This window comes from Melanerpes formicivorus, unplaced genomic scaffold, assembly GCF_026170545.1.
Source record: "Melanerpes formicivorus ecotype bairdi unplaced genomic scaffold, bMelFor1.0.p_v2 SCAF_349, whole genome shotgun sequence".
Lineage (NCBI taxonomy): Eukaryota > Metazoa > Chordata > Aves > Piciformes > Picidae > Melanerpes > Melanerpes formicivorus.
The window spans coordinates 40,628-56,328 of NW_027142701.1; the positions used below are offsets into that span (position 1 = coordinate 40,628).

Sequence of the window (15,701 nt, forward strand, 5' to 3'; positions counted from 1 at the left end):
CCCTTTCATTGCAATTCTGGAGCTCCCCAACCACTTTCTTTTACAGCTTTGGAGCTCTCCAACCTCTTCCTTTGCAGGTTTGGAGGTTCCCCAACCACTTTCAAGGCAATTCTGGAGCTCCCCAACCCCTTCCTTTGCAGTTTTGAGGTTCTCCAACCACTTTCATTGCAGGTTTGGAGCTCCCCAACCCATTTCAATGCACTTCTGGAGCTCCCCAACCACTATTTACAGTTTTGGAACTGCCCAACCACTTCCTTTGCAATTTGGGAGGTTCCCCAACCACTTTCTGTGCAGGTTTGGAGCTCCCCAACCCCTTTTCTTTGCAGGTTTGAGGTTCTCCAACCTCTTTCTTTGCAGGTTTGGAGCTCCCCAATCCCCTTCAATGCAATTTTGGAGCTCCTTAAGCCTTTTCTTTGCAGGTTTGGAGTTCCCCAACCACTCTCAATGCAATTCTGGAGCTCCCCAACCCCTTTCAAGGCAATTCTGGAGCTCCCCAACCCCTTCCTTTGCAGTTTTGGAACTTCCAGACCATTTCCTTTACAGTTTTGGAGCTCCTCAACCCCTTTCATTGCAATTCTGGAGCTCCCCAACCTCTTTCTTTGCAGGTTTGAGGTTCCCCAACCCCCTTCAATGCCATTTTGGAGCTCCTCAAGCCTTTTCTTTGCAGGTTTGGAGCTCCCCAACCACTCTCAATGCAATTCTGGAGCTCCCCAACCCCTTCCTTTGCAGTTCTGGAACTTCCAAACCATTTCCTTTACACTTTTGGAGCTCCCCAACCATTTCCTTTACAGTTTTGGAGCTCCCCAACCCCTTCCTTCACAGGTTTGGAGCTTCCCCAACCCACTTCCTTGGCAGGCTTGGAGCTTCCCCAACCCCTCTGACTGCAACACAACAATTCCTTTGCAGTGTTCCCTTTTCTTTCCCCACACCCAGGGGGCAGCTAAGCCCTGATTTGGTTCTGGGTTGGACCCTGGTGCAAAGAAACAAAACAAACATAAAAGGTTATGAACAACTCCTCCTCCTCCTCCTCCTTCTCCTCCTTCTCCTCCTCCTCCTCCTCCTCCTCCTCCTCCTTCTCCTCCTCCTCCTCCTCCTCCTCCTCCTCCTTCTCCTCCTCCTCCTCCTCCTCCTTCTCCTCCTCCTCCTCCTCCTCCTTCTCCTCCTCCTCCTCCTCCTCCAGAGCAAGTGCACAGCAAAGAGAACCTTCGGGGGGGGGAAAAGCTTCCAAAACCCCAAACCAACCAAAGAATAATTAATAATAATAATAATAATAACAGCAATAAAAATAAAAACCAGGAAAAGAGAACCAAAAGAAAGAGAAAAGAATTAAAAGAGACTTTTTTCCCCCCCTCCCCCCTTCCCCTCCCCCCTCCCCTCGATGCATTTTGCTCTCGGTGGTTTCGCTGTCGTCGGCGTCGTTGGGGTTGTTGTTTTCTCCCTCCTGTTGAAAAGAAACAAACAAAAAGGCAACAGACACTAAGAGGGATGAAGATGTGCTGTGGTTTGTGGTTCAGATGCTTGGGTGAAGTTCTCCTGTGGTTGGCTCCCCCGGCTGGGGCTGATCATGCTTTGCTCTCGCTCTCCTTTCTTTGTGTGGCTTCGCTGGGCACCGTCTTGACTTCCGCCGCAGGGCTCTTGCCTTCTGTTGCTTGCACTTCCGGTTTGGCTTCTACTGGGGGCTTCCTGCAGGGAGAAAGGGGGCAGGGGAGAAACAAAGGCACAGGTTAGAGGCAGAGAAACAAGGCATTGGCTCTGGGTACAGCGGAGGTGGTAGCCAGGAGGGGGTCGGGCGCTTCTCCCGGGCACCCAGCACCAGAACTTCCCCAACCGCCTGAGCTGCAGGTTGGAGCTTCCCCAAGTGCCTGAGATGCAGGTTGGAGCTTCCCCAACCACCTGAGCTGCAGGTTGGAGCTTCCCCAACTGCCTGAGCTGCAGGTTGGAGCTTCCCCAACCACCTGAGCTGCAGGTTGGAGCTTCCCCAACTGCCTGAGCTGCAGGTTGGAGCTTCCCCAACCGCCTGAGCTGCAGGTTGGAGCTTCCCCAACCGCCTGAGCTGCAGGTTGGAGCTTCCCCAACTGCTTCAGCTGCAGGTTGGAGCTTCCCCAACCACCTGAGCTGCAGGTTGGAGCTTCCCCAACCGCCTGAGCTGCAGGTTGGAGCTTCCCCAACCGCCTGAGCTGCAGGTTGGGGCTTCCCCAACTGCTTCAGCTGCAGGTTGGAGCTTCCCCAACTGCTTCAGCTGCAGGTTGGAGCTTCCCCAACCACTTCAGCTGCAGGTTGGAGCTTCCCCAACCACTTCAGCTGCAGGTTGGAGCTTCCCCAACTGCTTCAGCTGCAGGTTGGAGCTTCCCCAACTGCTTCAGCTGCAGGTTGGAGCTTCCCCAACCGCCTGAGCTGCAGCTCTGGAGCTTCCCCAACTGCTTCAGCTGCAGCTCTGGAGCTTCCCCAAGTGCCTGAGCTGCAGCTCTGGAGCTTCCCCAACTGCTTCAGCTGCAGGTTGGAGCTTCCCCAACTGCCTGAGCTGCAGCTCTGGAGCTTCAGGAGCTTCCCCAACCTCTTCAGCTGCAGCTCTGGAGCTTCAGGAGCTTCCCCAACTGCCTGAGCTGCAGCTCTGGAGCTTCCCCAAGTGCTTCAGCTGCAGGTTGGAGCTTCCCCAACTGCTTCAGCTGCAGCTCTGGAGCTTCCCCAACCTCTTCAGCTGCAGGTTGGAGCTTCCCCAAGTGCCTGAGCTGCAGGTTGGAGCTTCCCCAAGTGCCTGAGCTGCAGGTTGGAGCTTCCCCAACTGCCTGAGCTCCAGCTCTGGAGCTTCCCCAACTGCTTCAGCTGCAGGTTGGAGCTTCCCCAAGTGCCTGAGCTGCAGGTTGGAGCTTCCCCAACCGCCTGAGCTGCAGCTCTGGAGCTTCCCCAACTGCTTCAGCTGCAGGTTGGAGCTTCCCCAACCACTTCCTTGGCAGTTTTTGCAGCTTCCAACCATTTTCTATACAGTTCTGGAGCTTCCCCCAGCCACTTTCTTTGCAACAGGAGGACACAGTCTCAAGTTGTGCCAGGGGAGGTTCAGGTTGGAGGTGAGGAGAAAGTTCTTCATAGAAAGAGAGATTGGCCATGGGGATGTGCTGCCCAGGGAGGTGGTGGAGTCCCCAGCCCTGGAGGTGTTTAGGAAGAGGCTGGATGAGGCCCTTGGTGCCATGGTTGAGTTGATCAGAAGGTGCTGGGGGAGAGGTTGGACTGGATGAGCTCTGAGGTCTCTTCCAACCTGGTTACTTCTATTCTATTTCTATTCTATTCCACTCCCCAAGCTTCAGTTAGCTCCAAGGGAGACCTTAGAGCAGCCTTACAGTAGCTGAAGAGGGCTCCAGGAGAGCTGGGAACTTCTGACAAGGGCTGGGAGTGCCAGGCTGAGAGGGAAGGGACTGGAGCTTGAGGAGGGCAGATTGAGACTGGAGATGAGGAAGAAATTCTTGGCAGTGAGGCTGGGGAGCCCCTGGCACAGGCTGCCCAGGGAGGCTGTGGCTGTGCCCTCCCTGGAGGGGTTCAGGGCCAGGCTGGGTGAAGCCCTGAGCAGCCTGGGCTGGGGGGAGGTGTCCCTGCCCGTGGCAGGGGGTTGGCACTGGATGATCTTTAAGGTCCCTTCCAGCCCAACCCATCCCATGAAATACTTCTCCTCCCACCCTGAGCAGTCCAGGACCCCAGCCTGGGGGGGCTGGAAGGGACCTCTGGAGCTCACCCAGTCCAAGCCCCCTGGCTGAAGCAGGGTCACCCACAGCAGCCTGCCCAGGATCACAGTGCCCAGCTCTCAGGCTGCAGCAGGCTGTGGTGCAGAGGGGGAGCAAAAGGCACAGGGCAGAGAGCTGCAGAGGGATTTGCTGGGTCACCCAAGTGTCCTGCTCAAGCAGGCTGCCACTCCAGCAGCAAATCACACCCAGGACTTCCCAGCTGCTGGAGGAAGGGACACAGAGAGGTGACTTTGGTGCAGCACAGGGTGGGAGGGAGCTCAACACCTTCACAGGGTAAGGCTCAGGTTCAGCAGCACAGAAGCCTTTGCCCAGTGCTCTCCCCCCAGCCACACCAAGTCCACACTGGGCACTTCTGGTGGCCTCTGAGGTGCCTGCTCCAAGCCCATCAGCCACCAAGTCCCTCTGGGATGGCTGCAAGCCCAATTCACCCTGACAGGCAGAGAGGGGAACCTGAGCCTGTGGTTATAGTGCCAGTTGTGCCAAGGGGAGCAGCACAGCGAGGGGGAGGCTGGAGCAGCAGGAAGAAGCCAGCTCTGCATCGCACCACACCAGGAGGCCCTTGACAGGACACACAGCAGGCTGCATTCAGCCACTGCAGGAGTTTCCTTGCTATGGCCAAGCCATTTGCTGCCTCCTTGCAGCTGAGAACCAGACCACAGCTCTCTCTCAGCAGGCCAGGCCAGCAGCCTGAGGTGCAGCCTGGGTTTCTCTGCTTAGGAGCAGCTTAGCTGCTGCCTGCTGCCAGCCAATGCCTGGCTAGGGCCTGGCACAGGCTGCCCAGGGAGGTGGTGGAGTCCCCATCCCTGCAGGGGCTCAAGAAACCTGTGGCCAAGGCTCTGGGGGCCATGGTTGGGTGGCCCTGGTGGGGGTGGGTTGAGGTGGGACTGGATGATCCTAGAGGCCTTAGCCAGCCCAAACAATTCTCTGACTCCACTGCACCTGCTGGGCCACCCAGGCTGTCCAGGGAGGAGCTGGTGCTCCACAGCAGCATGGGGCACAAGGCAGTGCCCCCCAGGGCAGGACTGCCACCTGAGCACACCTGGGAGAGCAGGAGCACAGCAGAGAGGCAGGGAGAGCAGAGCCTTGCCAGGGAAAGACAGCAGAACTCCCAAGTGGGGCAGCAAGGCTCTGCCCTCAGCCCTAGCCCCAGGGCCAGCCCCAGCCAGGAGCCTGGGCTGGTGCTGAGTGCTCTCAGTGTCAGAGCCAGCCCCCAGGGCCAGCCCCAGCCAGGAGCCTGGGCTGGTGCTGAGTGCTCTCAGTGTCAGAGCCAACCCCCAGGGCCAGCCCTTTCTTTTGGGCTCAGTACAGAGCTGCCCACCTTGAGCTCACTTTCCTGAGCTGTAAGGATGGAAGAAGCTCCAAGCCAAACCCATCCAAGCCACCCAGTGGGTGCCACCCTGCAGCCCAGATGGACCTGAGCTCTCCAGCAGCTGCCTGGGCTCTTGGCAGCGCTCTGGCTGAGTGCAGAGCCCCCTGCAGAGAGGCAGTGGGGATCAGCTCAGCCTTTTGCCTGTGGGAGCTGCTCCCACAACCACTGCAAGCTGCCTGCTCAGGGCTCCCCGTGCAAAGCACAGCCAAGGTCCTCCTCTCCCACCCTGCCTCTGCCAACACCTTGTGCCCAAGCATGCAGCCAGAAGGGACCTGTCCCCCTCAACAGCTGCTCCTCCCTCTCCCAGCAGCATCCCCCAGCCTTCTGTGCTCGGGGCTGTCAGCAGCTGCCCTCCAAACTGACACAGCCAGAGTGCTCCTGTCCAACAGCTGCACAACAGCTGGGGACCCTCCCCACAGCTGCCCAGATGAGGACCTGCTCCTGCTTTCACTCCCCAGTTGCAGTGGCTGCTGCCAAGCTCAGGTGCAGATCCCTCAGGATCCTGTCCAGAGGGCACAAAGCTCCAAAGGACCCCCAGGGGTGTCCCACCCGGGGCATGCTGCTGCTCCCTGCTCAGCTGGGTGAGGAGCAGAGCCAGCACAGGGCAGGGAGGCTCAGCTCCAGCTCCCAGCAGCACAGGGCAGGGAGGCTCAGCTCCAGCTCCCAGGCAGCACAGGGCAGGGAGGCTCAGCTCCAGCTCCCAGGCACCACCCTGCCAAGCAGCCCTGACCCAGCTGTGCAGTGTGGCTGCTGCCCCTCTCAGCTGGGATCTCCCTGCCTCAGCCTGTTGGCAGCTCAGGGACACAACTGCAGGGCTCCCATGCACAGCCCTGGCTCCTGCCCCACCTTACCCTGGGAGAGGTGCTGGAGGGCTCCACTGATCTCCCAGGAAGCTGGATCAGGGTGGCTGAGCTCACTGCACAGCAACTCAGTGCCTCTGAGGCCAGCACTTCCTCAGCACCAAGCTGGGACCTCTTCTCAGCACCAAACTGGAGCCCTCCTCAGCACCAAGCTGGACCCCCCCTGAGCACCAAACTGGACCTTCCCTGAGCACCAGACTGGAGCCCTCCTCAGCACCAAGCTGGGACCCCTCCTCAGCACCAAGCTGGAGCCCCCCTGAGCACCAAACTGGACCTTCCCTGAGCACCAAACTGGACCCTCCCTGAGCACCAGACTGGACCCCTTCTGAGCACCAGACTGGAGCCCTCCTCAGCACCAAACTGGACCCCTCCTCAGCACCAAACTGGACCCCCCCCGAGCACCAAGCTGGATCCCCCCTGAGCACCAAACTGGATCCCCCCTGAGCACCAAACTGGGTCCCCCCTGAGCACCAAACTGGGCCCCCCCTTCAGCACCAAACTGGATCCCCCCTGAGCACCAAACTGGATCCTCCCTGAGCACCAAACTGGATCCCCCCTGAGCACCAAACTGGATCCTCCCTGAGCACCAAACTGGACCCCTTCTGAGCACCAAACTGGGACCCCCTTCAGCACCAAACTGGACACCCCCTGTGCCATGAGGTGACAGGTTGGACTTGATGATCTTTGAGGTCTCTTCCAACCTTAGTGATACGGTGACCCCCCCCGAGCACCAAACTGGACCCCTCCCCAGCACCAAAATGGACCCCCCCTGAGCACCAAACTGGACCCCTCCTCAGCACCAGACTGGATCCCCCCTGAGCACCAAACTGGACTCCTCCTCAGCACCAAAATGGACCTTCCCTGAGCACCAAACTGGATCCCTCCACAGCACCAAACTGGATCCTTCCTGAGCACCAAACTGGACACCTCCTCAGCACCAAACTGGATCCCCCCTGAGCACCAAACTGGACACCTCCTCAGCATCAAACTGGACCCCCCCGAGCACCAAACTGGACTCCTCCTCAGCACCAGACTGGACTCCTCCTCAGCACCAGACTGGATCCTCTCCTCAGCACCAGACTGGACCCCTGACCTCTTCCCTCCCAGCATGAGCCAGGCTGAAGCTGCCGAGAAGCCTACACCACCACAGCTCTGCTGGGCTCTGCCTTCGTCTCGCCCTGCTGCCCGCCGCCCTCCCCAGCCCAGCCCTGTGCGTGCAGCTGCTTCATTCAGAGGGGAGTTAGTTTGCTGAGGGGACACCCAACACGGACACAACACAGCACAGACACGGCACACCAGCACCAGAAGAGGAAAGGCAGCCATACTCGGTCTCTGCAGGCGCAGCCGGCGCAGGGCTGTCTGCGGCGGGAGCGGCGAGCTCGGGGGCTTGCCCGCTCGCCACGCTGGCAGGGGTGGGAGAGCCAAGGGCTGCAAAGACATCCTTTGCAAGATCAATGTCTGGGGTCTTGAAGGTCCCTTCGTCCATTTTAAAGTCCTCATTCTGTGAGGGGTTGGCCTCGCTCCTGGCGCCGCTGGGGGTCTTGCCCGCCTCCGCCGGGCTCTTCGCCGCCCCGGGCTGCGCCGCTTCCTTCTCGGGGCTCTTGGCGCTGGGGGCCTCCTGCTTGGGCTCTGAGGGAGCCGGAGGGGAGCCAGGGAGGCTGGCGGGGCTGGGGGCGGCCGCCTGGCTCCCGCCTGCCCCTTTGGGGGTCTCGGCCGCGCCGGTGGCAGCGCTGGGGCTGAGCACCGCCCCCGGGCCGGGCAGCACGCTCGGAGACAAAGCGCTAGCGGCCGGAGCGGAGCTCGGAGTGTCGCTGAGGTCGACAAGGGGAGCCACTCGGGGGGCGGAGGAGGGTGGTGGCGGTGAGGAGAGCGAGGGGGCTGCCCCTTTGGCCGGGGTGGCCTGGCCGGCAGACACGGAGTTTGAGTCGGGGACGGCCGCGGCCGCAGGGGCGATGCTGGAGGTCAGGGTGGTGGTCTCGCTGGTGGGGCTGTTCTGAGCAGTGGCAAAGGTCTCAGTGACAGTGTCAGAGTTAGTGGTGCCCGTGGTGACAGAAGGCAGCATGTCCTCAACGGTAGCTGCAGTGTCAGCAGGGTGCCTGTGAAGAGGACAGGAGCAGAACAGAGAGAGAAGGAAGGCTGTAAGTGACAGGAGGGAGAGCGGAGTGCGGGAGGGAGGAGGTGAGCCGGGGGGCAGCAGCAGCATGGCACAGGGGTTACAGCACACACAGCATGCAGAGGTGCTCAGAGGAGCAGAGAGCTTGCAGAGGGTGCCAAGGGCAGCAAGGGATGGCTGAAGAGTTAACTGGAAGAGGGAAGAAGGCAAAGAGGAGAGGACCTTCAGGAGTGGCTTCTGCAGAGGTTTGGGCTCCGACCGCAGCCAAAGGCAATCTGACAGCTTCCAGACTCTTCTCTCTCAGCCTAACCTTCCTCTCAGCCTCCTCCTCCTAACCTCACATGAAAGCCTTCCACCAATCCCCTGAGCTTGCAGCCCAGTGCCACCTGTCCCCACACCACAGGGTCCCAGCACACAGCACCTGAGCCCAGTCCCTCCTCTTGGCCCTCCCTCTCTGCCTGCCATCCGAGGCTGTCACCGCCATGTGCCATCAGCCCCAAACATCACCCAAGCATCCACAAGCACTTCTCAGCCTCCCACAGTGAAACCCTCCCTGTTTCAGAAGCCATGGAGAAGTTCCCAGAGAACACTAAAGTGCAGTCTAGGAAAGGGTTTACTGCAGGCAGAGGGCAATACTCCAACCCTGCCAGCCCCAGCTGAGAGGGAGTCCCAGCCTCGGGCTCCAGGCAGGTTCTCTGACACAAGCAAAGCTCCCAGGCAGCTCCCAGCCCTCTCCCTGACCCCTCAGACTTGCCATGCCTCCTCCAGCAGCCAGAACAGAGCTGCTCTGCTGCTGCCAGCAGAGGACTGCGCTCCCCTCAAGCACTAACCCAGCACTGCCCGGGGCAGAGCTGCAGCAGGGGGCAGTGGTAGCTTGGGCTCTGCTCTTGCTCTGGCTCCTTTGCAGTCAGCATGGAGAGGTGCCTGGGACAGGACTGGCAGGGACAGCTCTTCCAAGGAACGTTGCTCTCTTCCCCTTCCCCCTTTGCAGGGCTGGACAAAGGGAAAGTGCCTGAAGGCTGAGGAAGAGGAGAGGCAAAATCTCCGCCGGGACGTGGCGAACGGAACGCTGAGGCTTTGCCTTCCTTCCTCTCTTCCTGCCCTAGGTTCTGAGCCTGAGGGATCAGGGGTGAGTGCACCTGAGGACAAGGTATTGGCCCTGGGGCTGAGGCTGGCTAATGGCCACATACTCTGGCTCTGTCAGGGGGGTGGTCTCGTTGGGCTCTGTGTGCTTGCCCCCGGCGTGGTTGGGGGTCCGCTCCTCTTCCGTCCGCACCTCCACGATGGGCTCCTTGGACTCATCTTTCCTGTAACAAAGGCAACTGCATGGAGCAGGGCTCACACTGGGGACCCCCCCCTGCAAAGACAAGCTGCAAACACCCCCAGAGTGGCAGCAACAGGCTGGCCCAAGCAGGGCTTTTTGTCCCTTCCCCTTGCAGCTGTTGGCTACCCTCCATGGCTGGCTAGGGGCCAGCTGCTGATGGCTACTACCAGGAGTAGGACAACAGCAGAGGAATGGCTGAAGAAAGCCCCTCCTGGAAACACAAAGCACAACCACTGTGCCCCAGGTCTCTTTAGCACCCTCCTGTGGGAGGCAAGGAGCCCAGAACTCTCTCCACTCTGGTGCCCCCAGCAGAAAAGGGACATAGAGCTGAACGCAGAGGGTCCAGAGGAGGCCACAGAGATGATCAGAGGCTGCAGCACCTCCCCTGTGGGGCCAGGCTGGGAGAGCTGGGGCTGATCAGCCTGGAGAAGGCTCCAGGGAGACCTTGGAGCAGCCTTCCAGTACCTGAAGGAGCTCCAAGAGAGCTGGGGAGGGGCTTTTAACAAGGGCTTAGAGTGGTAGGATGAGAGGGAATGGACTGAAGCTGGAGGAGGACAGATTGAGACTGGAGGGGAGGAAGAAATTCTTGGCAGTGAGGCTGGGGAGACTCTGGCCCAGGCTGCCCAGGGAGGCTGTGGCTGCCTCCTCCCTGGAGGTGTTCAAGGCCAGGCTGGATGAGGCCCTGAGCAGCCTGGGCTGGTGTGAGGTGTCCCTGCCCATGGCAGGGGGCTGGAGCTGGCTGAGCTTTGAGCTCCCTTCCATGCCAAACCCATTCCATAACTCATAGAAGTGTCAGGGCTGGAAGGGACCTCAAGGCTCAGCCAGTTCCATGGGCAGGGACACCTCACACCACAGCAGGCTGCTCACAGCCACCTCCAGCCTGGCTGCAAACACCTCCAGGGATGAGGCTTCCAGCACCTCCCTGGGCAGCCTGTGCCAGGCTCTCACCACCGCCTGGGGAACAACTTCTTCCTCACAGCCAATCTCAATCTCCCCACTGCTAGTTTTGCTCCATGCCCCCCAGCCCTACCACTCCCTGGCAGCCTGATCTGCAGCAGTCCCTGCCCTGGGGCCCTGCCAGGGGGGCAGTACTCACGAGAAGGCAGCTTTGCCCTCCTCCATGTCCTTGCCCTTGGCTCCGGGCCCGGCCTTGCCGCAGAGGTTGACGGCGATGCACATCAGCAGCCCACACTTGTTGAGGAAGTAGCAGGTGACATCCACAGCCACCAGCAGCAGCACAAAGATCACAATCAGGATGCCTATGATGGCAGCAGTCCCCAGGCCTGAGGTAGGGCTGGTGCTGGCTTCAGAGACCGAGAAGAGAAGAGAAGGAGGCAGCGTGGTTAGGAGCTGGGCTGGGGCTGGGCTGAGGCTGCAGCCACACAATGGCTCTGGTCAGAGAAGACCTTCTCAGGTCACTGAGTCCAAGCCCTTGGCCATGCCTGGGCTGAGGCTGCAGCCACACAATGGCTCTGGCTGCAGAAGACCTTCTCAGGTCACTGAGTCCAACCACTTGGCCATGCCTGGGCTGCAGCTGAGGCTGGGCTGCAGCTCACAGCTGCAGCCACACAATGGCTCTGGTTGGAGAAGACCTTCTCAGGACACTGAGTCCAAGCATTTGGCCATGCCTGGGCTGAGGTTGAGGCTGGGCTGTGGCTCACAGCTGCAGCCACAGAATGGCTCTGGTTGGTGACCACCTTCTCAGGTCACCAAGTCTAACCACTTGGCCATGCCTGGGCTGAGGCTGCAGCCACACAATGGCTCTGGCTGCAGAAGACCTTCTCAGGTCACTGAGCCCAAGCACTTGGCCATGCCTGGGCTGCAGCATGGGGAAGCCACAGAGGCCACTCTCTGTCTAGAGCCCCTGCATGGTGAGCTGTGCATCACAACCTACCTGAGATGCCAGCTTCCCTGCCACCCAGAGGGGCTCTTCCCATCTCTGCTGGGCTGAGGCCTGCTAAGCAGCCTGCAGAAACCTCTCCTGCTGTGGCACAAACCCAGCTGGGGCTCTGAGGGGCTGCTGTTTCCCCACCACCACTCCCTGAAGGTGAAGGCTGCACCTGGGGGGCAGAGTGGCACTGCCAGCCTAGGCTCTGAGCCACCACTTGCCCTGGCACTGGGGGACAGCTGTGAGGCCTCAGCACTGCTCAGCCCCTTGGGTGGTGCAGAAGGAAGGAGGCATTGAAGCCCTTCCTGTTGCTCAGCTCTCCAGAGCTGCCAAGGGCCCTTCAGCTCTTGCCCAGGGAGAGCTGAGCTCAGCAGGGAATGCTCCTGGAGTGTTTTGGCTTAGCCAGACAAGGACCCAAGTGGCCTTCTGAGGAAGAGGATGGTTAAAGATAAGCAGGCTGTGGCTGTTGGTGTGGTCCTGGCCACAGCAGCTGCCCATCCCCCCCATCTCCACCACCTTCCCCCAGCTTCAGAACAGAAAGGAACACCTCCTCTTTCCCAGCAGCTGAGAGAGGTGGTGATGGAGGCCTAGAAGATGCATGGGGGCTGCCCCTGCCTGCTGGGAAGGTGCTGAGCTCTCCCTGGGGAACACACCAGAGCCCCCCTGAACCCCCAGGCACAGCCCTGCCCGTGGCCAGCTGCAGCTTCCCAGCCTCCCACACCCTCCACACCAACTGCTGCTGCTTCCCTTCTCCTGCAGAGTCCTTCTCCCCAGGCTGCTGCTCTGCAGGCAGGGGCATTTCCCTGGGTGCTGCACACAGCTGAGCCCCTGGCTGCCTACCAGAGCTACCCAAAAGCTCTCAGAGCCTCTGCTCTGCACCCAAAGGCCTCTGCCAGAGCTGCTTGGGAGGAAAAGGCAGCTCAGGGAGACAGCAGAGTGGGGGCTGAGGGGGGAAGCCCTCCCTGGGACTCCCTTCCAGCTGCCTGGAGGATGGGATTCACTTCAAGTGACTTCAGCCACACAAACCACCTCTCATTTACTTGCCAGGGCTTTGCCTCTGTCACCACAGAGAGCAAACCCCCTGAGCAGCAGGCAGAACTCTGCAGTGCCTGAGCAGACCTCTCCTTGCATGGGGGAAGTGGCCCCTGAGGGGCTGCTCTCTCTCCACACAGCACTGTGTGCAGTTATGGCTTGGGTGAGAGAACCTCAGCGACCTCTGAGCTGGGTGAGAGGGAGCTGAGCCCCAGCTGGCAGCCTCCAGCTGTGGGGAAGGGGAAACTCACAACCCAAGCTGCTACCAGGTCCTCACAGTCATCAGGTACCAGAGAAGCTGATCCTGGGCTGGGAGGGTGGGGAGACCCTGGAGCAGGTTGCCCAGGGAAGGGGCATCCACAACCCCCCTGGGGGTGTTCAAGGCCAGGCTGGACGAGAGCTGGGGAGGGACTTTTAGCAAGGGCTTAGAGTGGTAGGAGGGGAGGGAATGGACTGAAGCTTGGGCAGGGCAGATTGAGACTGGAGGGGAGGAAGAAATCCTTTCCAGTGAGGGTGAGGAGACTCTGGCACAGGCTGCCCAGGGAGGCTGTGGCTGCCTCCTCCCTGGAGGTGCTCAGGATGAGGCCCTGAGCAAGCTGGGCTGGTGGGAGGTGTCCCTGCCCAGGGCAGGGGGTTGGAGCTGGGTGATCTTGAAGGTCCCTTCCAACCCAACCCACTCTGTGGCTCTCCAGCTGAACACTTCAGCCCCAGCAGAAGGTCAGACAGCTCCTCAGGGCCATGCTCACTGCTGCTGCACTTCAGCACCACAGAGGTGCAGGAGCCCCACCAGAGGCAAGCCCTGGGGGGGTTCAAACAAGGGATGCAGCTGCCTGGTGTGTGCAACAGCTGCACCAGGCTTTGCCTTTCTAATTGAGGTAGGAAAAGCAGCTGACAAATCAGGATGGACAAGGTCTGAATAAAGACAGCAGAGACTTTTTATGTGCAGAGCATCAAACAGATCATTAGGCAAGGCTGGTGATGGCAGGGAGGGCTTTGCTCATCCCCACTAGAACCTGGTTAGAAAGGTTAATCCCATTCCAAACAACTGGGAGGAGGACTGGAGGGAGGCTGGGAGGAGGCCAACAGTTCAACAGCTACAGCAACACCTTCAGCCTTGGCAAGCTCAGGCCCACTGCTGGAATGAGAGACCTGGAGGGAAGAGACCACTCCTGGCTGCAAGGAGATCAGAGCCAGGTGGATTTCCCCATCACAAAGGCCACTCCTGGAGGGAGGGACACTTCCATTTCCAAAGAGCATCAGAACCAAGTGGATTCCAATCACAGAAACAGGAAGGGAGAGACCCCACCCCCCATTTCCAAAGAGATCAGAGCCAGGTGGATTCCAGTCAATCACAAAACCAGAGGGAGAAACCCCCACCCCCCCTTGATGTCCAAGGAGATCAGAGCCAAGTGGGTTCCAATCACAGAAACAGAGGGAGAAACCTCCACACCCCCTTGATATCCAAAGAGATCAGAGCCAAGTGGATTCCAATCACAAAACCAGAGGGAGAAACCTCCACCCCCACTTGATGTCCAAAGAGATCAGAGCCAAGTGGATTCCAGTCACAAAACCAGAGGGAGAAACCTCCACCCCCACTTGATGTCCAAGGAGATCAGAGCCAAATGGGTTCCAATCACAGAACCATGAAGGGAGAGACCCCCTCCACCCCCTTCACTTCCCAAGAGAGCAGAGCCCAGTGGATTCCCCATCACAGAAGCAGCTCCTGGAGGGTAGAGGCTGCTGCCTGGGGCTGGGTTGGTTTGTGTGCTGCTGCTGCTGCTGCTGGCTTGCTTTCTGTTTTGCTGTTTGGTCTTTTAAAGCAAGAACAAGAGAGGAGGAGGAGGAGACAGCTGAAACTCCTTCAGGGCATGGCAATGCAGGGAGCTTGCTACTGAAACCCTGCCCTCTACAGCCCCCAGTTTCCATCCTGGCTGACTCCTGGGGCCGGCAGTGTCGGGTGTGGAGTTCTCCATTGCTAGGCTGAAGGATCAGCAAAGCACAGGCAGCCAGCTGGGCACTAAAGGCTTCATCCAAGCTGCTTTGTGTCTCTTACAATGGCAAGAAAAGGAGAACCTCTCTCTGCAGCTGAGAGCAGAGGGGTGGGAAAGCAGCAGGTGTTAGCCAAGCACCCGCTGCAGGGCTGCTGATGGGCTGGGTGAGGTCCCCAGCTCTGCTGTGGCTCGTGAGACACTTGACTGCACACCAGGGAGCCACAGGGATTCAACCACATGAAGGAAGGAAAGGAAGAAAGGCCCAACAAAAGAATCTCTTCAGTGCAAACTCCCACAGGAGGCTTCTGGCCAGACCACCACAGCAGGGGGAAAAAACCTCCTCCTGGCCATCAATCTGAATCCACATCCAAAAGCCCCCTGAGAGATCTGGGGGCAAGCACAGCAGGAACAGCTCTGGGCCATCTTCTTGTCCCTGTTTAGAAGGCTGTGGGTTAGAGTTGTGGCTGAGGCTTTGGGAAAGGGGGGGAAAAGGAATCCCTTCTGGGGCTAAGTGGTGATCAGCACCAGATGTGCAGAGAAAGCACTGAGGGGGGCAGGGGGGGAAAGGCCTTTCAGTGTTGTACCTTCCTTGGATGAGAACCCAGCAAGCAAACCACCACCAGATCCTTCTTGGCATCCATCACAAAAGGGCAAATCCATCACAAGCAAGAACAGGGGAGGAGAGAAAGGGGAGAGAGGGGAAGAGCAAGGGGAGAGAGGGGAAGAGAAAGGGGGAGAGAGAGGGGAAGAGAAAGGGGGAGAGGGGAGGAGAAAGGGGGAGAGGGGAGGAGAAAGGGGGGAGAGGGGGAGGAGAAAGGGGGAGAGGGGGAGGAGAAAGGGGGAGAGGAAAAAAAAAGGGAAAGAGGCAAAAGAGGGAAAGAGGAGAAAGAGGGAAAGAGGAGAAAGAGGGAAAGAGGAGAAAGAGGGAAAGAGGAGAAAGAGGGAAAGAGGAGAAAGAGGGAAAGAGGAAAGAGGCAAAAGAGGGAAAGAGGCAAAAAGGGGAAAGAGGAAAAAAGGGAAAGAGGAAAAAAAAGGGAAAGAGGAAAAAAAGGGAAAGAGGAAAAAAAGGGAAAGAGGAAAAAAAGGGGAAAGAGGAAAAAAGGGGAAAGAGGAAAAAAAAGGGAAAGAGGAAAAAAAGGGAAAGAGGAAAAAAAGGGAAAGAGGAAAAAAAGGGAAAGAGGAAAAAAAGGGAAAGAGGAAAAAAAGGGAAAGAGGAAAAAAAGGGAAAGAGGAAAAAAAGGGAAAAGAGGAAAAAAAGGGAAAGAGGAAAAAAAGGGAAAGAGGAAAAAAAGGGAAAGAGAAAAAAAGGGAAAGAGGAAAAAAAGGGAAAAGAGGAAAAAAAGGGGAAAGAGGGAAATGAGGGAAAGAGGCAAAAAAGACAAATTGGCTT

General features: G+C 58.8%; 1 protein-coding gene across 9 annotated transcripts in view; it reads right to left on the reverse strand.

Moving 5' to 3' along the window:
• Positions 1-1,156: 1,156 nt before the first annotated feature.
• NCAM1 (neural cell adhesion molecule 1) overlaps positions 1,157-15,701 on the reverse strand; it is a 99,832-nt gene continuing 85,287 nt past the window's right edge. For 4 of the 9 annotated variants that reach the window (XM_068170348.1, XM_068170347.1, XM_068170346.1 and 1 more), the window contains 4 exons: positions 10,497-10,704; positions 9,267-9,383; positions 7,289-8,059; positions 1,157-1,683 (listed from right to left, as the gene is read on the reverse strand). In XM_068170348.1, coding sequence (XP_068026449.1) covers positions 1,563-1,683; positions 7,289-8,059; positions 9,267-9,383; positions 10,497-10,704 — 1,217 coding nt within the window. In that variant the 3' untranslated portion in view covers positions 1,157-1,562. Of the gene's footprint in view, positions 1,684-7,288; positions 8,060-9,266; positions 9,384-10,496; positions 10,705-13,233; positions 13,494-15,701 lie in introns of those variants that run through there. The other 5 variants (XM_068170352.1, XM_068170349.1, XM_068170353.1 and 2 more) reach the window with 3 other exon arrangements.